General features: G+C 35.7%; 1 protein-coding gene across 1 annotated transcript in view; it reads left to right on the top strand.

Moving 5' to 3' along the window:
* COL5A2 (collagen type V alpha 2 chain) overlaps window positions 1–24,182 on the top strand; it is a 147,235-nt gene extending 123,053 nt beyond the window's left edge. The window contains exons 35-54 of the mRNA XM_030324729.1: window positions 268–321; window positions 2,526–2,579; window positions 2,798–2,851; window positions 3,271–3,324; window positions 3,733–3,840; window positions 3,958–4,011; window positions 4,541–4,594; window positions 5,308–5,469; window positions 6,335–6,442; window positions 7,998–8,105; window positions 9,567–9,620; window positions 11,509–11,616; window positions 12,114–12,167; window positions 14,237–14,344; window positions 14,713–14,766; window positions 15,785–15,892; window positions 17,801–18,092; window positions 18,816–19,003; window positions 21,484–21,723; window positions 22,483–24,182. Coding sequence (XP_030180589.1) covers window positions 268–321; window positions 2,526–2,579; window positions 2,798–2,851; window positions 3,271–3,324; window positions 3,733–3,840; window positions 3,958–4,011; window positions 4,541–4,594; window positions 5,308–5,469; window positions 6,335–6,442; window positions 7,998–8,105; window positions 9,567–9,620; window positions 11,509–11,616; window positions 12,114–12,167; window positions 14,237–14,344; window positions 14,713–14,766; window positions 15,785–15,892; window positions 17,801–18,092; window positions 18,816–19,003; window positions 21,484–21,723; window positions 22,483–22,629 — 2,163 coding nt within the window. The 3' untranslated portion in view covers window positions 22,630–24,182. The remainder of the gene's footprint in view (window positions 1–267; window positions 322–2,525; window positions 2,580–2,797; window positions 2,852–3,270; window positions 3,325–3,732; window positions 3,841–3,957; window positions 4,012–4,540; window positions 4,595–5,307; window positions 5,470–6,334; window positions 6,443–7,997; window positions 8,106–9,566; window positions 9,621–11,508; window positions 11,617–12,113; window positions 12,168–14,236; window positions 14,345–14,712; window positions 14,767–15,784; window positions 15,893–17,800; window positions 18,093–18,815; window positions 19,004–21,483; window positions 21,724–22,482) is intronic.
* The last annotated feature ends 1,239 nt before the right edge of the window (window positions 24,183–25,421 follow it).

The raw sequence follows: 25,421 nt of genomic DNA, 5'->3' as shown, positions 1-25,421 counted from the left end.
CTGAAAATGATTTCCTGGGCAGGCTTTTACTTCTACCATCCTGAGTCACAAGTCAATCAGTCTTCTTTCTTTCTTTCTTTCTTTCTTTCTTTCTTTCTTTCTTTCTTTCTCTCAGAATGCAGAACGCAGAATGCCAGGCACTTTTCTAGGTTCAAGGGGATTTATCTATGAACAGGAGGAATAAGCCCCTGCCCTCATGAAGCATCCATGCAAATGAGAGAAAAAAAGACAATTAAATGAATAATGGTGTTTTGTGTGTTTTCCCAGGGTGGCATAGGAGAGAAAGGTGCTGAAGGCACAGCTGGAAATGACGGAGCAAGAGTAAGTGAAATCTCTCCTTTCCCAGCTAAGCAAGGAATCAATATTATCGTTATTATGTGAATTTGCCTGAACTCTCCAAAATAAAGTTCATTGTGTTTCTATAATAGTCAGGATTTGGAAAATGATGAATTTTGAGATTTGATGTTGAAAAATCATGGATACTCATTTTGCTTACTTTGAATTAGAGCAAGCCAAAAAGCAGTCATTGTTGAGGGAATGAAATAAAACACATTTTCCTGTGCATCTGAGACCAGTGCTTTAAGCAGGGGGGCCCTCTTTATCTTTTTCTATCATCTTTTTATTTCTCATGCAATGTTTATTTTTGTTAAAGTGTTGATCTAATGAGCTGTTCTAGACCTCATTCCAGGGCAGGCACTTAGAGTTTTGCAGAGCAGCCAAGTTGAGATAAATATTTCCCGATATACTGTATATTTAAGGATTAGAAAATTACTGCCCAATGAATTAATTCTTTCATCAATAAAGAGGATGAAGAAGTGAAATGTAAAGAAAGATGGTTGATACCAAGGCATTGTTTAATGTCATGTGAGAAATTGACCTTTAATAAGCTTTAGGTCCTCAAAAATAGAATGCATTTGCAATTCTCAGGACAGACTGAATATGATTTTTTAGACATTAATGACATGATTCTCTCATGTAAGATAGAGCTTAGACATTCAACAGTCCCTGGAGTAATTCCTGATATTTGATGACATGGTTTGCTATTAGTTGTCACGCTGTGCCCTGGCAAGAGCAGTTGTGTCACACAGAAAGAGCTCACATCGAACCATCATTAACATATTGATGCTGCACATTGAGCCACTGTTAATACATTGTTTACATTAGCTTTTAATAAAAAAAAGTAAAATACAGACAAGTTTTAGTCTTAGCGGTAATTAACCCTTTTTTCTTTTTCTAAATATCTACTTAAGCGTGACACGCTTAATTTAGCGAATTATGAACACAAGATATTTCTTCCCTTTTAGTTAACTCTAATGTTTAACTTCATATTTCAAAAATGGTCTAGGTAAATCTGGCATATTGTTTGTATTTTATGTCATAGATGGTCTATAGTGCATAGTAAAGTAGTGCAGTACTGTTTGAAGGCATGTTGCATTGACTGTATTTTAAGGTGAATTCTGAAATACATATCTATTGTTTCTATGAACTAACTTTGAAAATGCAGTGTGATAGGAACAGGACTTAAGCAATGACTGGTTTATTTTTAGTAATGACAATACATTGCTTTAGGGAGGAAGCAGAGCAGACCATTTATTGTAATCTCATAGTAAAGGGGAAAAATGAATAACATGCTTTCTCTGCATGAAAAAAAAATGTGAATTTAATGAAGTGATCCTCATATTTAATCCAATTCTTTAAGGAAATAGATTAGGGAGATTGTTGAAAGATTATTGTTCCATTATAGATCTAGAGAACATGTGATCACAGTTTTCTTATGTCCTTATAAGAGCATAAAAACATGAAGTAATTTTTTGTTTTTTAAATTTCTTCCATAATACATACAAAAATTAAAAGACAAAAGAATATTTAGGCTGCATATGTAGAGGCAATGCACAAATATCAGATAGAAAACCCATTTTAGAAAAGCCTCCAATACAGTCAAGCAGTTTAAAGATTGTGACCACATACCAAGAAGACGTGGTTTGAACCCCCATGTGATAGCGCCCTAAGCTCTGAGCCTAAAGGACTCAGCCTCAGTGTGGCTGGGTAGTTACACTCCTTGTGATCTTAGGAGAGTGTAGAAAACTCAATGCTTTATCAGAATTTCACTTAAAAAAAATAAAATAGAGTGATATTTTGTTTGTATAATTTAAGAATATAGTATCCTATACAAAAGAAGAAAAGTTTTTTTTTCAATCTATTCGCAAATTTCAATATTAAATAGGCTAAGAAACGTAGAAATATTGTGGAAAAATAACATTAATTTAGAGCTAATGTTTGAACACAGTATTGTATTATGTATGGATGAAAGATATTAAGACACTTTATGGAGAAAATTCCAGAAGTTGTTTTAGAGTAACTAGAAAAATCTTAACAATATACAGATTATATGACTTGTTATAGACAATGTTTTGCAAAGGCAACTAAAGCAATCACAAAATAATACCTTCTTTGAATGTTTGTATAATCCTGGGAAATTCCATGCATTCTTTTCCTCAACATACCTATGTTCTATTCATTAACAGGGTCTTCCAGGTCCCTTGGGCCCTCCAGGTCCTGCAGGTCCCACTGGAGAAAAGGTAGTATCATAAATTGGTATTTTGTGGACTCAGAATCATGGAGTCTGGATGATAGCTCTTTCTCATAATGTTTTCTCTTTCCTAATATGTAGTAGTTGGGCCAGATCATCTCAGAGTTCTCCCCCACTGTCTGCCCTACACACAGGGCTCAGCTTCCCCCAGGTGTATTATGTTTTGTTCCTGCTTTGGAGCATAACCATCTGACATCTGCTTTCTAGGGTGAACCTGGCCCTCGAGGTTTAGTTGGGCCTCCCGGCTCCCGTGGCAATCCTGTAAGTGACAGTATTTTGATGTTCTTTAGAATGGGGTTAAGCAGAAAAACAATTCATCATTTTGTATTGATGTTTATATAAAACCTTGCTTGTTGGGTCAGGCTACTTAGAACTTCCTAGTTTTCAGTGTTTACAGGAGACTCAAAAACTTAACAGTCTGTAATTTTTATGCAATCTATTAAATCCAACTAAGCAGTTCATTTACCAAATAATTAAGCTTTTTTGAGACTTCAGACATTGGAAATTTTGCTATATGGCCCTTATCTCTATCTCACCCTTAAAAGTCTTCCTTAAGAAATAAGTCTGATTCATCTACATATACATTTCAAGATCCTACAAGTTTATATAATTGTATTTTTAAATACTGTTCCCATTTAGAATAACGTGTGAAAACAACAATAACACTTCTCTTATCCTAGGGTTCTCGTGGTGAAAATGGCCCAACTGGGGCTGTTGGTTTTGCTGGACCTCAGGTATAATTTCCAAATATCTCTAATTTACAGTGGGCACTCCTCTTACTATAGCAATAGATTTAATTAATCATCATTGTGATATGTACTGAAGATATATTAAAGATTCTGGGAAGTTTACAGGTTTCTGGGCAATATTCTCATTTTCAATACATTTTTCTCATGAGTGGCACTAAAATGCACTATTTAAAATTCTATACTTATTTGTTTTAATAAAAATGTGGTGGGATAACTTATTTTTTCAGACTGTCTTCAAAGATCCCACGAGGACATTTTTCCTTCTGTGCTTTAATACCGATCACAAAGCACCATTTTACAATATAAGGTTAAGTGATATGTTAGTAATAATTACTGTGAAATAACTTGCCTACAAGTATTATAATCAGTTGCTTATTTATACAACTGATATAGGGTCCTGATGGGCAGCCTGGAGTAAAAGGTGAACCTGGAGAGCCAGGGCAGAAGGGAGATGCCGGCTCACCTGGACCACAAGGTCTAGCAGGATCCCCAGGCCCTCATGTAAGTTAAAAGAAAAATAAAAACCAAAAACTTGAGTCAAGTACCCAATGTTTAGACTTCGTGTTTAGCCCATTTTGCTTTACTATAATGATGTTTTGTTTCTGTCTTTCTATATAGGGCCCTAATGGTGTTCCTGGACTAAAAGGTGGTCGAGGAACTCAGGGTCCACCTGTAAGTTGCTTTGAAGCTCTGGGAATTACACGCAGCTAGTCACAGATACGTGGCACTTTGTGACCATATAAAAGTTCATCTGAAGCTGTAACAACAAATTTTTACTTGGATAACAAACTGTAATGGAAAGGGCACTTAAATGGAGATCTGGGTTACAGTTTTATGATCTTGGAGACCCAGCCACCTCATATGTAACATAAATAATATATTACCTATTGAAGACGTAGGTAATGAATAACAGGGAATTGCTTTACAGAACTCTGTTATGCAAAATATTAATGTGATTCTAGTTCTAGTCTTGCGCACATTTGTATATGTTCAAGATAAATGGAAGGTGGAAAGAGAAAAATAGCATCTTTCCAACTGATTAATTCTGATCCATTCTTGTATAGGATACAAGAATAAATTTATTGTTTACAACACGAAAGGGAATCTAAAGGCCTAAGTATCCCTGTGAAAAACTAGATCCCAGAAAGAATATGTAATTAATAGTTATTTTAAAATTTCTTATATGATATTATATTTCTAGGGTGCTACAGGGTTTCCTGGTTCTGCCGGCAGAGTTGGACCTCCAGGCCCTCCTGTAAGTCACTTCAGTAATTCAGATCATTAGTAGTGAAGCCATCACACACACACACGATAATACACACAAACACACATATATGTACACATTATATAGAAATATATATATATATATATATATATATTGAGTTATTTTTCGTTCTTTTATTTAATCTCTTAATGATTAACCCATGTAAACAACCCTTATCCTAAGAATTCATACATACTGGTATCTTGTAAAAGTAAATTCATCTTTAATCATCTTTAAATGAAAAACTCATTTAAAAGTCCTTTTTAGCCCCAATGTTTTACCATTATTCCATTTGGGTACTAAATACTAACAGTATGGTGTGCTAATAATCATTTCCTTAAGTTAGGCGGCATCTCTGAAATTTAGTTAAATAAATGATATTCTTTCATTATAAGATTAGGCCAGATAGAATTAAATGTTATATATTTATTAATGGAGCAGAACCTTAAGAAGTTTGAAAAGTCAAGTTAATTTCAGCACACTTTTGGTATTGACTCAAAGGTAATTGTCTGCAAATAATTTAGATTTCATCCTGGGAAATGAATCTGCAGCTGTGTTTGGTTTAATTTTATTTAAATCCAGTGGATGACTGATTATCTAACAGGAAAAATGGACCCGAGAGGCCTTTGCATCAAGCATCAAGTCCTCTAATGTGACTTCCACTTTGCCCCCCCGCCCCCGGGTTTCTTTCTGTCTTATACTAGGGAGCTCCAGGACCTGCAGGGCCCTTAGGGGAACCTGGGAAGGAGGGACCCCCAGGTCTTCGTGGAGACCCTGGCTCTCATGGGCGAGTGGGAGATCGAGGACCAGCAGGTCCCCCTGGTGGCCCAGGAGACAAAGGAGACCCAGGAGAAGATGGGCAACCTGTAAGTTTCGCATCTTTGTTCGAGGCCACCTCGAATAGAGATATTTACAATAGAAATCCATAATATTCACTGCCACAAGGAAGCTGTTTATACATTAACCTGGGTCCTTTCATAAATCCTTATGCCCTATATGTTTTTAATTTACAATTCTCAGCTCTAGAAAAAAAGTGTAAGTATAAAATATAACAGCAATGGATGTGGTGTTCAAAAACCAAAAAGAAAACATTCTTTGTTAAATACCTGAGCTGGATAAAGTAAATTTTTAAAAAGTACATTATTTTAGGGGTACCTTGGTGGCTCAGTCGGTTAAGCATCCAACTCTTGATTTCTGCTCGGGTCATGATCTTACGGTTTGTGAGTTCGAGCCCCGCATAGGGCTCTGTGCTGGCAATGTGGAGCCTGCCTGGGATTCTGTCTCTCTCTGCCCCTCCCCCATGTGCTGTGCACTCTCTCTGTCTGTCTCTCTGTGTCTCTCTCTCTCTCTCTCAAAAATAAATAAACTTTTAAAAAGTACATTATTTTATTTAATATGTATATGTCTCAACACTAATGTGTTTAGATAGGTCATTATTTTATTTTTTAAATTTTGTTTATCTTTTTAAAAAGAGGAAGAATATTTGCGTGAATAGCATCTCTTTTATTCCATTAATATTTACATCACTCTTCATGTTTCTTTGCAACTAATGAGCCATTTTCACCTCGAAACAATGTTAGAGGCTCTGTGTGAAGTATAAATTAGGACTACTCATGTATCATATGGTTTTATGAAACAGAGGATTTTTTTCTTCTACTGAAAAATTTATAAAGCCGTGATCTATTATGAAGTCCCAGAGAATTTCTAATTATAGTTTATCCTCACAATTAGGGTCCGGATGGTCCCCCTGGTCCAGCCGGAACTACTGGGCAAAGAGGAATTGTCGGAATGCCAGGGCAGCGTGGAGAGCGAGGCATGCCCGGCCTGCCAGGCCCAGCGGTGAGTGGTTGTGTTGGTCAATATTTTATCTGATTATATAATTTGTGAAGAGAGAATTTATCGGTGTGAGTGTGTGCTTAGTAGATTTAAAGTCTTTTTTAGACACAAATTCTGACTATCTTAAAAACCTTTGACTTTGAATGTCAAATTCTTTACTTAAGTACCTTACAACAATTTTGAAAAATATATTTACTTAACCCTGGGACTAGAGAAGTAGACAAATAAGGATCTGGATTTTTGATGACTCTAAAGCTTTCTTCAAAGATTAAAAATATCCACGGAGCTAAAGAAGGGGGATAATCTCCTCTGGTGAGTAGGTAGCTGCTTTTTAAATAAACATGCCTGACAAAAACATTCATACTTCACAGTTCAGAGGGTAAGTTTTCATAAATCATCAAAGGGAAGAGTAGTTGAGCTAAAGTAATATTGGAGGTGAAAGTGGGGTGAGCTATAAAGATGACTCTGAAAGTAATCTTCTCTTCCCTGGAGGGTGCTAAGAACTTCATATTCCCTGGGATGTGGATAAAAGTTTGCCTCACTGTTAGCTTTGAAGAAACTAAATTTTACTGCTGAAAGATTACATGCTTGTGGAAAAGAAATAATGTTTTTATATGGAATGTAGACAGGGAGATGTACTGCTGAGACCTTGGAACTGGGGGAATGTGGATAGAGGTCTGAATCCAGCAAACTAGGAGTTAGGGGATATTTTTTTGTTTCAGAAGTAAGCCAAGGAGGGGCGACTGGGTGGCTTAGTTGGTTAAGCTTCTGACTCTTGATTTCGGCTCAGGTCATGATCTCATGGTTGGTGAGATCAAGTCTGTGTTGGGCTCTGAGCTGACAGTATGGAGCCTGCTTGGGATTCTGTCTCTCCCTCTCCCTCTCTCTCTCTCTGCCCACCACCCTACTCATGCATATATGTGCTCTCTTTCTAAAAAAAAAAAAAGACAAAAAGAAAAAAAGTTGTCTGACTTTTGATTATGGCTCAGATCATGATCTCAGGTTGTGAGATCAAGCCCGGAGTCAGGCTCTACGCTGTGCGTGGAGCCTGCTTAAGATTCTCTCTCTCCCTCTCCCTATGCCCCTCCGCAGCTCATTCCCTCTCTCCCTCCCTCAAAAAAAAAAAAAAAAAAAAAAAAAAAAAAGTGAGCCAAGCCCAGAAGTAAAATCTCCCCATAGTGAGATCAAAGTGCCAGGATACAGAAATAAAGTGAGTAAACAAAGTGGAAGTGAATGTGGATGAGCATGTCTTACCAGCAATGCAGATTCCTTTAGAGCAGCCAGAACTGACTATATAACACATTTGAATCCAAACCACACACCTGAACTGATGGCAAAGGATGCTTTTTAGTCGCTGGGATATGTCAGAATGACTGTGATAATAAGCGAGCATGCCTCTAAGGAGGTACTACAATGACGTGGATGTTGTGGGATAATGGACAATCATTGTGGAGAAGGAGGGACTGAAGTGCCATTTGAAAAAAAACACAGCCTTTGTGTGAACTGGCATTTTTACATTTATTCAGAAGCCATTGACATGTTTATACTTTGATTTCAGGGCACACCAGGAAAAGTAGGACCTACTGGTGCACCCGGAGATAAAGGTCCACCTGGACCTGTGGGACCCCCAGGCTCAAATGGCCCCGTAGGGGAACCTGGACCGGAAGTGAGTGCTGCAATGAAAATAACTCTCCTCTCCTTATCTGGGTGTCATGAGACAGTTTTTTGTGTGTTTGTTTGTTTGTTTTAGAAATCATTTTAGAAATTTAGAAATTGATTGCACATGTGATGTGAAGGAAGTTTCTTAGTGTTATTTGATGTCCTTTATTTCCCAGGAAAGTAGACTAAATGATGACAAAAACAGAAGGTAATAAGACTGGTACTTTGCACTGACCCTTCATCTAGTCTAGAGCCAAGTATTTTAGTTGATTTAGGCTGTTGCCAAATTATTTTGAAGGGGAAAGGACATGTTCATTAATCTCTTTCCTTGTTATTTCATTCTATAATGGCATATTTGTCAAAATTGCCAAGTTCTGTGGTGATAGGATTAATATAACTATTGCAGCTTGCAAAAACAGAGAAGTAAGAGAATTTTATTTAATTATCATTCTAAAGTAACATGATGCATGTCCTGATCCCTAAGTGTCATTTGAGAGGAACTCAATTTTTGAAAGGTGATTTGAGAAGTTACAGGTTGGAATCCTCTCTGTACAGTGCTTTAATGAGTCCATTCCTGGACAGTGTCGCATTGTCTTGAAAAAGTCAATGCCTTTCAGAGCAGTTTTTGGTCAAATGATAAAAACAGAGTTCTGAAAAAAAATAATAAAGAACATATATTTCACCAAGTTATTTAATATCTAAACATAGTTGTTTTATTTTAAAACTCTAAGGGTATTGTTTGGATAAACTTAAGATATGAAAGTAAGGAAAACCATTCACTGGTAATACAGACAAAACATAAAATGGCAAGAATATAATTGTTGCCTATGTATTTCAAAGGATTTGAGGATTCCCCTTGCCCTGTTTTAAAATAAAAAATAGAAATCAAGAATTTAGATTAAGTGCAGGAGGCATGCCAGGAGTGTCTGGAGGGGGTGGGTGGTTCCTGCTGGTAGAGTTCCTCCCTCTATCTGGCACTCCCCCCTCTAGCCCCACTATTGAAGAAGATCATTAAGCCAACCTGAGCATAGATTAAGTATTGTTCCACACAAGACACTGAAGGACCCAAATTTGTAGCAAATTCCATGGTAGTTTTAAAGTTCAGCTGCCATGGTAAATAACTGGGCATTCTTCATGCTTCAATATGGAATATGTGCACAGGGAAGGTAATAACATTACACTTTATAAGCACTGTATTGTAAGTGGAAAATGCAATGTCTTCAATAAAACTGTATTAAAGTTGGCACAAAAAAGTAAGAATGTGTTAATAATTTTACAAGCAATTCCAAGTAATAGAAAAGATGTCAGAAGACTTTCTTTGACTAAAATTTCCATAAGTGCTAATTTATAGTTTATAGAAGAGAAGTGGAAAACATGCTGTAATTTTTCTGGCAATTGGAATTAGGTGGGTTATTTTTTTTTTTTGCATTATTCAGTTAACTCATTTTTCAAATATGATTCTTTATAGGGTCCAGCTGGTAATGATGGCACTCCGGGACGGGATGGTGCTGTTGGAGAACGTGTAAGGGCATCTTCACTAATTAGAAAATCTGCAGTCATGTATTTTTAAAATTTTTGTAATACTAAAGAGTAAAATCTGCCTTTTCTTTCATAGCTTCGGGGCAGCCCTGATTTTTCTGATAGTAGCTACTTTTTTTTAATGTCATAATTTAGATAGATCTTGTAAATGAAATGAGATTTGAATATGCAGCAAAGTGAGATGGCATTTCTTATTAACTATGGGAAAGCAAATTGCTTTCATAGTTGGTGCAACATGAAGGTTCTGGATGAGGATACAGATAAAGTAGTCTAAATTGCAAACTCATTCACAAAAGTATGGAAGCAGAAATAGAGTTGTGTGACATCTAAATTTCTCTACTCATCTCCTAAAGTGAATGCCCCATGAGGAAATAAACCATGTGGCTACCTAAATATTTATATATCTCATGATGTATTTGAAATCCCATGACTGCTGAACTGAAAATATCACCAACTTTATTTGAAGTTCCAATCCCTCCTCTAACGTCTATTATGACACAACGGCTCTTTTCATTCTGAGAGCTCATCATGTAGCAGAATGGGCTCTGCAGTCAGATAGACCTCAAGTAGAATCTTAATTCCTTAAGTTACTGGCAATGAGGTCTTGAACAAATCTTTGGAACGTCAGTTTTCAAATGCTTTAAATATGATCAATACCTATTCCACTGGACATTTGTGCTTTAAATAACATGTGTAGAGTATGGAGCTTTGAGGACTCTTGGAGTAAGCCCCTCCCCTCATCTACCATAAAGCCAGAGAATGCAAATTCTCTTGGCACCTGGGTTTTTCCCTTGGTCAGTATACATTATGCAGTGCAATAATCTTCAAAGATTTTTCTGATGCATTCCCTGGTTTAATTTCGATAGTCTGTGAAACCCTATGCACAATTTAAGTTGTCATCACATTTTATTTTAATTCTAAATTTAAATAGTTGCAAAAGGAGTAATTCCTGGTAAATTCTAAATGTTTATGTGCTTTCAGTATATTTTTTTTCAAAATCTTGTATTTGCCGATTTAGCTTATTCAATGTATTATATGTCCATTCTCTAACCTAATGGCCAAGGTTTATCCTGGTTGCCAAACTAATCAGTCCAATAAGACTTAATTTCTGTCAGCAAAATAGGTCTGACTCCATTTTTCAAGTCAAATAATTATGATATAACATTGTTTATATAATAATAATAATCTCATCTCTGACTTTCTTAAGGAGACAATAAGATTTGGAGCCTTGTCATAGTTGGGTCACCTGGATAAAATAAGCAACATCCTCTTTCTTTCCAAATATCTCTGCTTTATTCTCAAGAGAACTATGAATTCTGGAAAAATCTTTAGTTTTGTGCCCTGAGGTGTTTACTCCTTGGGGGCATTGCATCATAAAAAGATTGCAGACAGATATTAATGTCTGTTTTTTCTTTCATAAAATGGGAGAGGAGTGATTATTAAAGAGGAAGTAGGGAAGGATGCTTTAGATCAGTTTTCTGAGATATCACTTATGGAGATGAAAATCTAGAAAGTGGTTTCCTTAAAATTTTCTCAGCTTTCACACTCTGGAAAGTCTCTGTTTACCCCAAGTTAATGGATACACTTGAAGACTGCTGGTGTAAGAAACACGTAAATTCGGGAGCTGACGCTGCTATGCTCCAGCAATCCTGACTATAGGAGGAGTAGGGTGAGAGTGGGGGGGGGAGGACATCTGAAATTGGGGTTAACAAGTCAATGTAAGTAAAATATTTAAGTAAAGTATAAGTTGAATAATAAAAATGAGTTTTAAAAGAGGTATATATTTTATTTTCATGAATAGCATGAGCATATAGAATGCCATTATTTTAGAATAAATATCGAAAGAATAATGCCATGGATCTTCTCATCAGGGTGATCGTGGAGACCCTGGGCCTGCAGGTCTGCCAGGCTCTCAGGGTGCCCCTGGAACTCCTGGTCCTGTCGGTGCTCCAGGAGATGCAGGACAAAGAGGAGATCCGGTAAGGAGAGTCAATTTCATACTGACAGTTATAAATATCAGGAGGCCATATTGTGAGCGACAGGTACGCCTGCATACAATCATACACGTGCACTTGATTAAGCACTCTATACAAAGAATGACAGCCAATTATGATTTAATTTTTTAAATCTTAATGGAAAACATTTGGTTTCTAATAGATATTCAAAAATCCTGATGTTTTGAGTTTCAACATCTAAAAATGTTGTGATGCATAGGAAATGTAGTAAGTATGCATTGTGTTAAATTTAAGCAAGTAATATCCTACCATAGTCGACTAACGTGATCTTCATTCAGTGAAGTAAATTAATAAATGGACTAAGTAAGTGTCATTGTATACCTAAGGACATTAGCTTGATTTTAATCAATTAGCCATAAGAGTATACACATAGATATACAATTTACATATTTGTGAATCCTATATCTATATAGTATATGCATATTTTTTTACATACCAATTTTTGTGAAAATTTCTTCTAGGGTTCTCGGGGTCCGATAGGACCACCTGGTCGAACTGGAAAACGTGGTTTACTTGTAAGTTCTCTGTTTTTCTTTAAAAATAAAAGTCATCTCACACAAAATACACTGCTGAAGAAGCACAATTTAAGATTCATCAATGAAAATCAGCGAGTTCTTCAAACTTTGGACAAAAATATTAATTTAATACCCAGGAATTTGTATTTGTTTCTATAATTCAAACATATGTCCTCTGAGTTTCACTGTTAATTCTTTCAGTGATCAATGAAGACTTTTAGAGTCACAGTTTTCTCCCAAAATAATAGGAATAATAGTGCCCTTTTCTCAGAGATTTTCTGAGAATCACATAGAAAATGGTTTTGAAATCTCTTTGTAAACTTGAAATGTGCTAGCCAAATATGTTTTAATTTCAGCTAAACTACCCTGCCCATGTTCTGATCTTTTTGCTATTTGCAGTTGCCTCCAGGTTAATGATTATTATATAAATGTTTTACAATGAATGAATCATGTCTGATGGGCAGTCTAATAGGCCATGTTCCTTTGACACTCATTATATGAATTAATCTCTATATCGATGAAGAAAAATTATAGACTAAATTCATGATCTGTTATTAACTCATATTTCTCAGCTTTGATTTGAGCCTGACTGGAAATTTCATAGTTACATAGCGTGTCAAGTGAATGATTTTCTAAATAGTTACAAAAACAACGTGATTTATTTTTCATGATTAAATGAATTTTAGCTAATAATTTAAGTAGGTGTTTCTGGTTTAGTTTATTTTCATTTTAAACATTTTAGGGCATTCCCAAAATAAAAGAACCTCTCTAACATGAAAGCATTCAGGCTGATTTTAGTATTTAAATTTGTATTGTTATATAGAATATGTAAAAGTAACTGAGAACTAATTTTATTATAAAAAGATTCACATACTGTTTGACAATTAGGATGTACAAATTTAAAAAAGGTGGGGGGGAGAGAGCCAAAAAAATAAGAACAAGAAATATTCAGAGAAAAATTAACCTGAGAGCCAGTCTATTTGATGATATTTTTCATTCTCTGAAGTCAGACTGACAGTTTGAATGGTCTTTAGGAAAACTAAAGAGAGCAGAAGCTGTTGCTATATAGTACATGACCCTATGCTTCTTGGCCATTTACCATGAACCACTGGACCCCTGGAGCTGCTTGTATTTCCTAAGACTTAAAAAACAAACAAACAAAAACAACCAAATAAAAGGGCGGCCCAAGACTGATCAGACTGATCTGTTCATTCCCACCTCTTCTCTAGGCACAGCTCCTCAGCACAGCTCTATGCTGACAGTTCAGAGCCTGGAGCCTGCTTTGGATTCTGTGTCTCCCTCTCTTGCTGCCCCTCCCTGGCTCGCACTCTGTCTCTCTCTCCCTAAAAAATAAAATAAACATTAAATTTTTTTAAAATACATCATTTTAGTGTAATGCAGTATAAACACTGAAAAAACTGAATCATTAGGAAAGCAGTATTATATATCTTATGTTTTTAGCGATCACCTTCATTTTTTGAGAAAAAAGGACAAAAACTTCTAGGTCTAATTCTATAAGTAACTATGTTAGTTCATACAGTAGTCCCTCCTCCCCTATTTTGCTCTGTCGGTTTTCAGTTACCCATAGTTAACTGCAGTCAGGAAGCAATTAATCCTCCTGACATATTATCAGAAGGTCAATAGCAGCCTAACACTACGTCACAAGGCCTACATCATTCACCTGGCTCATCTCATCACATAGGCATTTTATCATCTCACATTATCACAGGAAGAACAGCGAATATAGTACAATAAGATATTTTGAGACAGAAAGACCACATTCATATAACTGGTATTATAGTATATTGTTGTAATTGTTCTATTTTATTATTAGTTATCGTTAATCTCTTAATTCGTGCCTAATTTATAAATTAAATTTTATCATAGGTATGTATGTATAGGAACAAATATAGTATATATAGTGCTCAGGTATCCACTGTGGATCGTAGAACTTATCCCCCATAGATAAGGGGGGACTACTGCAAGATTGTACTAAATACAATTGTAAAAATTAAAATTGTAGTAAATTGTAATCTTAAGCAATATCCATTCCATGACCCTATTTCTAGGGACCTCAAGGACCTCGAGGTGACAAAGGTGATCATGGAGACCGAGGTGACCGAGGTCAGAAGGGTCACAGAGGTTTCACTGGTCTTCAAGGTCTTCCTGGACCTCCCGTAAGTTATTCCTTGAAGTATTATTTGCCTGCTATATGAAAATACACAGGTATCTTGACATGAATATTTATTTGTCTATAAAATGGTTGGACTTTTTGTATCTTATTTTCATTTTGAAGCATATCTTGATGAATATTTAATTACCCAGTTGCCCATTATAATTTGCCAATATGTATATATGTCAGGATATATGTTCCCTTACTCCTACAGTTTAGTATTAGTCAACTTATGTATACATCATAGAGACTGAAGACTTTAAGAAATTAGCGTATGCTGCTAAAGTCAATGAGAGCACATTTTTAAAAGCTGAGAATGGCAAAATGTAGGTGTAAATATTTTGGCAACATTTTTTACTTTTTCCTACTTAGGGTCCAAATGGTGAACAAGGCAGTGCTGGAATTCCTGGACCATTTGGCCCTAGAGTAAGTAACGAAACCTAGTAGGTTGCTGATGTAAATAATAATGCTGTTGGTAACAAAATGCCTGGGCTTCAGTATCATTTTCATGGCATTGAAGCAGGAGTCAGGCCCAGGCTGTCTGCAGTTGGAAGCAAATACATGAGACAAACCATTCAGCAATTACCTTTATGTAGAAATTTTCTGAAATATGACATATTACTTCATGGAACCATGAAGTACCTAGTGTGCATATACTCATCTGTTACTTCATTTTCTTACTCTGTGTTCATAGAAATTTCCATTACATTTGTACTCTTTGAGAATATATAATAGGACTTACCATGAAGTAGAAACAGATTTTGAGGCTGGATATGTTTTTTTTTCTTTAAGTAAGTGAGATACTTTCCCAGAAAGTATGAGTTTGCATAAGCCTAATTTGGAAGCAAATCATAAAATGAAACCAATATTTGAAGATTTTAAAAATTCTACATTAGTGTTAATCCTGCCTCTAATAGGCCTCCAATATGCCTCCAATTAATGTCATAAGACAATTGATACATAATTATTTTAAAAAATCATTGGAAAGAATTTCTGCTATGTCTAAATACAGTGTAAACAAATCATACATAACACTGAGATGTGATGAGATCCTGGGGGATACACACAAATTTAACTTATATCAATCCCTATAACTTCCGTCATTTTCTTAGTCCTACGTTAATTAAGTTTTTAATTAACTTTCCAATATATGAGATTTGATGAAACAGCCTTCTTCCAAAAAAAGTAGATAACCAGTCCATTAAAGTTTTTAACTGAATGCTGGTTAAAACCAAAGCTGAATGCTTTGAGCAGCTTGTATGATGGAGAGTTCATGTATGATGAAACAGGGAACATTAGAGAGCCAGAACTCTATTGACTAGTCATTAGGAATATGCATGAGAAACCTTTGTGACAACTCCATAAGGAAAATAATTCTTTGATTAGATGGTCATTGTAAATGTTTTCTTCATAGAATCTAAAATACAGTCTTTGTTTCTGGCAGGGTCCTCCAGGCCCAGTTGGTCCTTCAGGTAAAGAAGGAAACCCTGGGCCACTGGGGCCTATAGGGCCTCCTGGTGTGCGGGGCAGTGTTGGAGAAGCAGGACCTGAGGTAATCACAGGGGTTTGCATGCAGGTGATGCTATTGGTTCCCATCGCTTAGATTCTATCCAGGGAACATCTGTGCAGCATGATGGACGAGAGATTTAAGGAACTCTGAAAACAAACCTAAAAGTCACACAAGAGCTTGTCTAAGTAACTCAAATATTTTAATACCGATTATTCAGAGTATGTAAAATTAGAGTCCAAGCTACCAAATGTAACTTGACTTCATGTGACATCAAGGAGAGAAAAGAGCAATTATAATTAAAATTATGAAAATGTTGCTTTGCTTTCAATGGCAATATGCTAAATGTGAGATTTGATAAATATAGTCATTCATGGAAATGTTAGAAAGGGGAAAGTATGAAATTAAAGTTTTTCTCTATTGAAAATGACATTTAGAAAGGATTTAAATTAAAACTTTTTTGAGAAAATTTCCAACAATATGAAGTTGGGAAACAGCAGGAATTCGGGAAACATCCTCATATATCTGCCATGCCCATGTATATGTGTGTGCATGTATGTATACGAGTTTTGCATCCCTCTCTGGTGTTTCTTCCTCTCTGGTCTTATTTACCTTTCCCTCCTTATCCTGTCTCTTCCTTTTACTGGTATTATCATTAAATTAAATATTTATTATTTATTATATGAATGGAATAGCCTTATTTTTTCTATGGTCAAGAGGAATATTTCCTATTTATTTCTCTGTGCATGGAGAACAGCTGCAGATTTGGAATACCTCTGACTTATGTGGCTCTTGTTTGACTTTATTCTGTGGGTCAGCAGTCCTTAATAGAAAAAACAGCAAACAAACAAACAAACAACAAAAAAACCAAAAAAACTCTTCCCCTCATTATCAGAAAGGAATGCATAGAATCATGATATGACCTTACTGGGGAAAAAAAAGAAAGAAAGAAAGAAAAAACGGTTTAACGGTCTGCTGAGGATGAAGCAGGGTTGGCACTGAAGGGTGAAGCAACTTGTCCAGAGCCACTTGACGAGTGGCATGGCAAGTTCAGAGCTCCAGCCCTCTGACTGCCAGGACTGTGCTCCCCACAGGAGACATGGATGCCACATCTCTTCCGGTTGTCAGCTGATTCTCTCAAGTCACTGAGCTCTTCCTTGGGAAATTGCAGAAAAGATTGATGGCGAGGATCCACTTCCAAGCCCCTGAAACTTTTTGTGCTTATCTCCCTACTATTCCAATAGTTCTTGTTTGGCACAAAAAAAAAAAAAAAAAAAAAAAAAAAAAAAAAAAAAGAGAGAGAGAAAGAGAGAGCTGTTTACTTTTGTTGATAAAAAGGCTAAGGAGAACTTCCTCCAGTTTTGTTTAGTACAGAGAATTTTGATCTACACACCAATTAATGCACATAAAACGACTTTCTATACTTTCCCCTGTAATTGGAAGACGGGGAGAATTCTTCTCTGAGTGTTTCTTGTGGTATGTCCTTGATAGAGATGTGAGGTCTTAAAGAAATAGCACCCACAACTCTTTTACATCTCCTTTTCCAGCTTGTGTCCATAAATCCTTTTAAAACGTTTTAGTTGTGCTTTGCCCCAAATAGTGTGGAAATGAATATACATATCTATACATTCTTAACACAAAATATATTGTTATCTTTAAGAGCAAATGTTTTGCACTTTGATTTTTATTGATCTCAGATGCTGACTTGCAGATAATGTTGTCTGATAAAAGTTACACATCATTTCTCATCCTTAGGAAGTTAGAGGTTGGCAGGCCAGAGCCATCTAGTTTCATTAAAAGGTCATGAGGTCATAGATCGGTCAGTGCCATCAGACTGCAGTATAGCCGTGTAACTCCCTATGCACCAAGTCCCATCAGTGCCATTGTGTCCAGCTGAAAAACAAAAACAAAAAAAACATATTAACTGTATTTCTGATGTTTTTTAAAAATTAGGGTCCTCCTGGTGAACCTGGTCCACCTGGTCCCCCGGGTCCCCCCGGCCACCTTACCGCTGCTCTTGGGGATATCATGGGTCACTACGATGAGAGCATGCCAGATCCACTTCCAGAGTTTACTGAAGATCAGGCGGCTCCTGATGACAAAAACAAAACTGACCCAGGGGTCCATGCTACCCTGAAGTCACTCAGTAGTCAGATTGAAACTATGCGCAGCCCTGATGGCTCTAAAAAGCATCCAGCCCGGACTTGTGATGATTTAAAGCTTTGCCATTCTGCAAAACAGAGCGGTGAGTACACACGTGCCCATTTGAGCAAAGTCCATTGTTTCCCATTGTGTTCTCGACTGCATCCCAAAATATTTGATTGACTCTCTACTTAGAGACAGACACAAAAGGCAAAATGGCAAACATCACAGAATTTATGCGTTAGTGGTGGGGACAGTCAGTGACATGAAAAATTATAAGACGAGATGATAAGTATTACAAAAGAGGACATATTCTATTGATCCATTTTCATGTAGTTACAGAGATAATTTATAGCATTCTAATTGTATTTCAACTCATTTACTTATTTTATTCATAGTTTTGACAATATGTTATTTTATTACATTCCAATTATAGTTTGCTTTAAAATATTATGCTTATAAATTTCATGAGAACACATCCATTTTGGCAAAGCCACTTAATTATGGTGGATTATCTCTTTTTGGTAGAGATTTCTCATTTATAAAATGAGGATTATGATATTTCCTTCCCATGTATATGTTGAGCCTTTAGCACATGATTTGGCAAAGTGCCTTAGAACAGTGTTTTCTGTGTAGAAAGGACTCAAATGTGTACCAGTTACTTTTTCCTTAACTGCAGAGTATTTTCTTAACTGAGATACTCTCTCTTAAAAAAGTCCTTAATCAGTGAATTCATATTTTCAAACCCTCTGTTAATTCTTCTAGAGACTCATAATCATGCTTGAAATTCTCTTTATGTGGCAAATATTTTTATTTTGGAAAATAGGCGAGTACTGGATTGATCCTAACCAGGGATCTGCTGAAGATGCAATCAAAGTTTACTGCAACATGGAAACAGGAGAAACATGTATTTCAGCAAACCCATCCAGTGTGCCTCGTAAAACCTGGTGGGCCAGCAAATCTTCTGACCATAAGCCTATTTGGTATGGTCTTGATATGAATAGAGGATCTCAGGTAATTTAATATGCTTACTTAAAATTGTATTCTTTGCTTTTCATTATTTATTGTACTTTCTTTATTTAGGATTATGCTATTATTTTTGACCAAATTTATTATTGCATAAACAAATTTTGCTATAAATTATATTAACATAAATTTTGCATGACAAATTTTGCATGGAATGTGGAAAAGTAACTATTTTTAATATTAGTTCCTTTAATGCATGTGACACTGATTGTGGAGTATATCTAAAGGGATCTTGCCAGAGTTGAAAGACAGGGATTATCCTTAGTGTCAGAAGACCTTGGTGACAAGCACCTGCATCTCTTGCTGACATTGTGACCTCAGGAAGTCACTTAACCTTTTGGAGCCTTGTTCTAGCATTTTTAAAAAAGTTTTATTTATTTATTTTGTGAGAGAGACAGAGAATGAACAGGGAGGGGAAGAGAGAGAGAGAGAGAGAAAGAATCCCTCCATGCTCACAGTGCAGCACAGGGCTTGATCCTATGAACCATAAGATCATAACCTGAGCCGAAATTAAGACTTGGTTGCTCATCCTACTGAGCCACCAGGTGCCCCAGTTTTGCCATTTTATTTTATTTTATTTTATTTTATTTTATTTTATTTTATTTTGTTTTTTTTATATGTTTATTTATTTTTGAAAGAGAAAGAGAGAGAGAGAGAGAGAGAGTGCACAAGCTGGGGAAGGGAGGAGAGAGAGACAGGGAGACACAGAATCCGGAGCAGGCTCCAGGCTCTGAGCTGTCAGCACAGAGCCCAACTTGGGGCTCAAACTCATAAACTGTGAGATCATGACCTGAGTCGAAGTCAGCCACTTAACTGACTGAGCCACCCAGGTGCCCCCAGTTTTGCAATTTTAAAGTGAAAGTGATAATATATTGCAGTCTCTGTGTATATCTGGTACATGATAAGCTATAAATAAATATTAGATAATCACTGTAATAGTATTTTTAATAATTAAATCACTTTGTAAGCTTTGTAGTATTATTTAAACTTAAGGTGTCTTTGTAATTACACTTGAACCTTGAACAACACAGGGGTTAGGGACAAAAACCAGTCAAAAATCTGTGCAGTCAGAAATCTGCATACAACTTTTGAGTCCCCCAAAACTTAACAACTAATTGCCTACTGTTGACTGGAAGACTTACCAATAACATAAACAGTTGATCAACACATATTTTGTATGTTATATGGATTATATACTCTATTCTCACAATAAAGTAAGCTAGAGAAAAGAAAATGTAACTCAGGAGGAGGAGAAAATACATTCACAGCACTGTACTGTGTATGTTGAAAAAATTCTATGTGTAAGTGGACCCATGCAGTTCAAACCCATATTATTCATGGTCAACTGCATATGAATTTATTAATATTTTTCCTTTATGTTTCTTTCACGGTCCTGTATTTAGATTCTCAACCAGCCTTGCCATTTCCTATTATAATAAGAATATTTCATTCTGGATCTCTTTATGGCAGCCTAACTCTGAAACTTTCTTCTCAACTCTGCTTCTGACCTTTCCTCAGAATTCATGTTACTAGTAAACATAATGAGATATTATAGGTGTGTACAGGATATACTAGAATCTACAATTATTTAATGGGTAGGAAATTTTAACATTTAAATACACCCAATTGAAATGTAATTTAGTCAATATACTATGTAAAAGGCTTAAATAGGAGCATTGAAAATAGAGCTTAAAAGAGAAGAGGAGCAGAAAAGAAGGTTCTTTATGTTTCAAATTTTTTTGATTATCTGTTTTTGTTAGCTGATAGAAAGCTTGTAATTCATATTTCCTGTAAGTATGTAACAGTGGGTTTAAAGAATTAAGTTCCAATTCTTATTATAATTAGCAATAAGGACAGTGAGTTATTTTTGATACATGATTGAGCTAGTGCTCAAGTATAACTGCTAAAAAGCAATACGCAAGATTTTTTTTTTAACATTTATTTATTTTTGAGATAGAGACAGAGCATGAACGGGGGAGGGTCAGAGAGAGAGCGAGACACAGAATCTGAAACAGGCTCCGGGCTCCGAGCAGTCAGCACAGAGCCCGACGCGGAGCTTGAACTCATGGACAGTGAGATCGTGACCTGAGCCGAAGTCGGATGCTTAACCAACTGAGCCACCCAGGCGCCCCAATACGCAAGATTTTTTTAAACAGAAGCAGATTTCTAAAATACTTATATTTTCTCTAGTGAGTTGTAATTGTCATTCATTTCATTACCTTTTGTTTGGGGTAATAAAGACAGAGGTTCTCCCTTGTGAGTATTCATAGAAGTTTTAAAATATTTTTATATATAGGTAGAGTATGTTGTTATATGAAAGAATAAAAGTAATACTCTTCGAAATTGATGTCTGAAATCACACATGCACACAGACACGCAGACACACACACACACACACACACACACACACACAGCACTTATTAAAACCTTTCAGTGTTTCCTATAACAAAGACTCTTTGTTTCTCTAGTTTGTTTATGGAGACCATCGGTCACCTAATGCAGCCATTACTCAAATGACCTTCTTGCGCCTTTTATCAAAAGAAGCTTCCCAGAACATTACTTACATCTGTAAAAACAGTGTAGGATACATGGATGATCAAGCCAAAAACCTCAAGAAAGCTGTGGTTCTCAAAGGGTCAAATGACTTGGAAATCAAAGCAGAGGGAAATGTTAGATTCAGATACATAGTTCTTCAAGATACTTGCTCTGTAAGTACTTTTAATCTATATATTGATCTGGTTGAGTAAAAATGTATTTTGTTAAAAATGCTGCATTGGCAGAAGTGGGGGCAATTTTACCCAGTATATGATTATGCATAATAGCTTCACTTATACTTTTTATAGCTTAGTATAGCTGTAGTGAATAGTATAGTATAGCTTAGTGAAGCTTAGTATAGCTTCACTTATACTCTTTAGCATAAATGTGAATGTGTATTAGTACATGAAGCATGGTAGAAGTTTTAATACGATAATTAACAAAGGACTGGATCCTTGGGATTCAACCCAGCTCTTCTGCAAACTCACTTTGGTTCTCCTGCAAGTCACTTTATTTCAGCTCAGTTACATGCTTAAAATTCCTTGATTCTAAAACAGATAATCAATCTGAGATACTCCTTGTATTTTTCACTGATTTGTATGTCTCCCCATTTGTATATATAGATATAAAAAAGGAAAATATTTCATGGTGAATTATTTCATTTGTGAAAAGCAAAAAAGGCTTTCACAGTTTATGTTGTTAGTGACCATTTGGGAAGCTGCAAAAGAACAAAAGGCATTTTCTCAATTTAAAGTATGTAAGAAATGCCTCCAGCTATGCCAGTACAGCTTGATATTAACAGTGCTCTTAATTTCAAGTAGTGCACTAAAAGAAATTGCTTTCACATTATCAAGTTTGGCTTGGAAGTTTATGCCTAACATCTTTGGAATAATTTGTATATACTATTAACCTGTTGCACCATTTAATTCTAGAAACGAAATGGAAATGTGGGCAAGACCATCTTTGAATATAGAACACAGAATGTGGCACGCTTGCCCATCATAGATCTTGCCCCTGTGGATGTTGGCAGCACAGACCAAGAATTTGGCATCGAAATTGGGCCAGTTTGTTTTGTGTAAAGCAAGCCAAGATACATCGACAATGAGCACCACCCCCGCCATCAATGACCACCACCATTCACAAGAATTTTGACTGTTTGAAGCTGATCCTGAGACTCTTGAAGTAATGGCTGATCCTGCATCAGCATTGTATATATGGTCTTAAGTGCCTGGCCTCCTTATCCTTCAGAATATTTATTTTACTTACAATCCTCAAGTTTTAATTGATTTAAAATATTTTTCAATACAGCAGTTTAGGTTTAAGACGACCAATGACATTGACCACCTTTTAAAAAAGTAAACTGATTGAATAAAATGAATCTCCGTTTTCTTCAATTTATTTCAATGTAATGACAAAGTTGCTTAGTATTTATGAGAAAATTCTTCTTCCTGGCAGGTAGCTTAAAGAGTGGGGTATGTAAAACCACAACACATGTTTGTTTCACTTGACTGTAGTTTGAAAAATACAAAGTAGTGCCCTTTTGTGACCTCTCATTCCCAAATTATCAATTAAAAATGAAATCAGAATGTTTACCCTTGTGATTGAAACCCACATGCATGTCTAGAGATTGTGTAACTACCATAGGGACTCTTCAAAGAGAACTTGAAAAAAACCCCATCAATTTCTCACTGTATTAAATGGAATTTTTAAATACTATACATTCATTGGAAATTCTGGAAAACAAAGTGATCTGAAATTTTTGTAAAGGGTGGTAAGTTCAGACTTTTTCTCATTCAAATTTAAAGGTACCTTTCCCTCTTGACTCAGTCTATCAATATAGATAGAAGTTACCATGAATATACCATTGAATACATTTGCACTTTCTTGTTTAAGAAGACATTGAATGAAAAATAATTTACATGTACAACTTTATAAACATATGTCCAGGACCCAAAGTCAAGAGTCTTCCACATGTACAATCTCATCATCCTGAAGGCTATAATGAAGAAAAAGATTTAGAAACTCAAGTGGTGGAGCTGACTCTAATCAAATGTGATGATTGGAAGTAGAACATTTGGCCTTTGAACTCTCATAGGAAAAGTGACCCAACATTTCTTAGCATGAGCTACCTCATCTCTAGAAGCTGGGATGGACTTACTATTCTTGTTTATATTTTAGATACTAAAAGGTGCTATGCTTCTGTTATTATTCCAAGACTGGAGATAGGCAGGGCTAAAATGTATTATTATTTTTCCTCTAATGATGGTGCTAAAATTCCTTTTATAAAATTTTTTAAAAATAAAGATGGTTTCACCAATACCATTTGTGAAAAAATAACTGTTAGACTTCCCATTTCTGAAAGAAGGAGCATTGTTCCAGTGCCTTTTCATTGTTCATCTGTCATACTGTATCTGGAATGTTTTGTGATACTTGCATGTTTCTTAGACCAGAACATGTAGGTCCCCTTGTGTCTCAAGGTTTTTTTCCCCCTTAAATGCATTTGTTGGCTCCATTTTTATTTTTTCTTTAAAAATAAACAGCTGGGACCATCCCAAAGGACAAGCCATGCACGCAACTTTAGTCATGTATCTCTGCAAAGCATCAAATTAAATGCACGCTTTTGTCATGTCAATGGTTTTCGTTTTGTGAAATTCCTTTGAACATATTAGATCCATTTTATTTCCAATAGTGAAAAGTAAAGTGTTGTGGTATTCTTTACTTGCCATTTATTTAAAGGATAAAACAACAAATACCTCCCATTGTGTACATACTGGCTTAGAAATGAAAATCAATTTTAAAATCACCCACAAAGGCAACATGACACTAATTATCACTGTCTTTGCCCTTAAAAATCTCGGGTAGTATTATTGATAAAAAGAGAAATGCAACTGGTTTTTCATGGTTGAATAAACTGTGATAATAAAATGTCTGTTTCAAAGTATAACACATATGAATTTAGCCTAAATGTTTTCAGAGTTTTATTTTCAGTATTTATTTCACAACTTTATTTTTCCCCAAGTTGGTTATTATTTGAGCTCTACATCTTACATTTGAATATTTATATACCTAAGGACATTTGTGAGTTTTGTTTGTATTAAAACTTCCTTCAAATCCAACCTATAAAGCTTGTACAAGTTTAGATAGATAAACCAGAAATATGTGGTGATTCTCTTAAGTCAAAAACACTAAATAATCTCTAGCTATAGAAATACCACCTCTTATTTGGAGCTCAGGAATAAAAGTTTGCCCCAGACAATTCCAAAAGCCCTCAAATTACTTGCCTGAGTTCTAGATCGATAGGTCCCACTAGACTCATGGACCTCTTTACCTTTCTAAATGATATTTCAAACTCTACATGATCAAAAGTGAACTAATCTATAGCTAGGGAGGGTGGTGACATTAATTTAATATTAATTTATTAAAAATACAAGTGAAAATTTGTCTAATTAACAGAAATGAATAAAAAATAGCAAAGAAAGCATAAAGAATGCTGAAAAAGTCCCAAACTCATAAAATGTGTTAAATTATGGCCAAGTTGAATAATTTATTCCCAATTGAAAACAGATTCAGAGAAATTATAGTCAAAATTCCTTCTCAATAGAGTGGTGTTATATGGCAGAAAGCAGATGCAAGAAAATACTGGAGGAGAAAAAGAACACTGATTAGAACTACCTCAGAGTCCCTATCCCACCATGGAAAAGAGCATCTTAAAATAACATTTTTCTTTGAAATTATGAAGATTTCAGGAAAGACTAAGAATAATCTCTTAAAAGGTAATTTTGGGGGCAGAGTTCCAACAATGGTAAACCAAGGCAATGATACCACATGACAACCAAAAGCCTGTGGAGCACAAGGCATGTCCATAAGCTGA

This window comes from Lynx canadensis, chromosome C1 (assembly GCF_007474595.2).
Source record: "Lynx canadensis isolate LIC74 chromosome C1, mLynCan4.pri.v2, whole genome shotgun sequence".
NCBI lineage: Eukaryota > Metazoa > Chordata > Mammalia > Carnivora > Felidae > Lynx > Lynx canadensis.
Note: the sequence above shows the minus strand (reverse complement) of the source record. Positions and strands in the feature narration are given on the sequence as shown.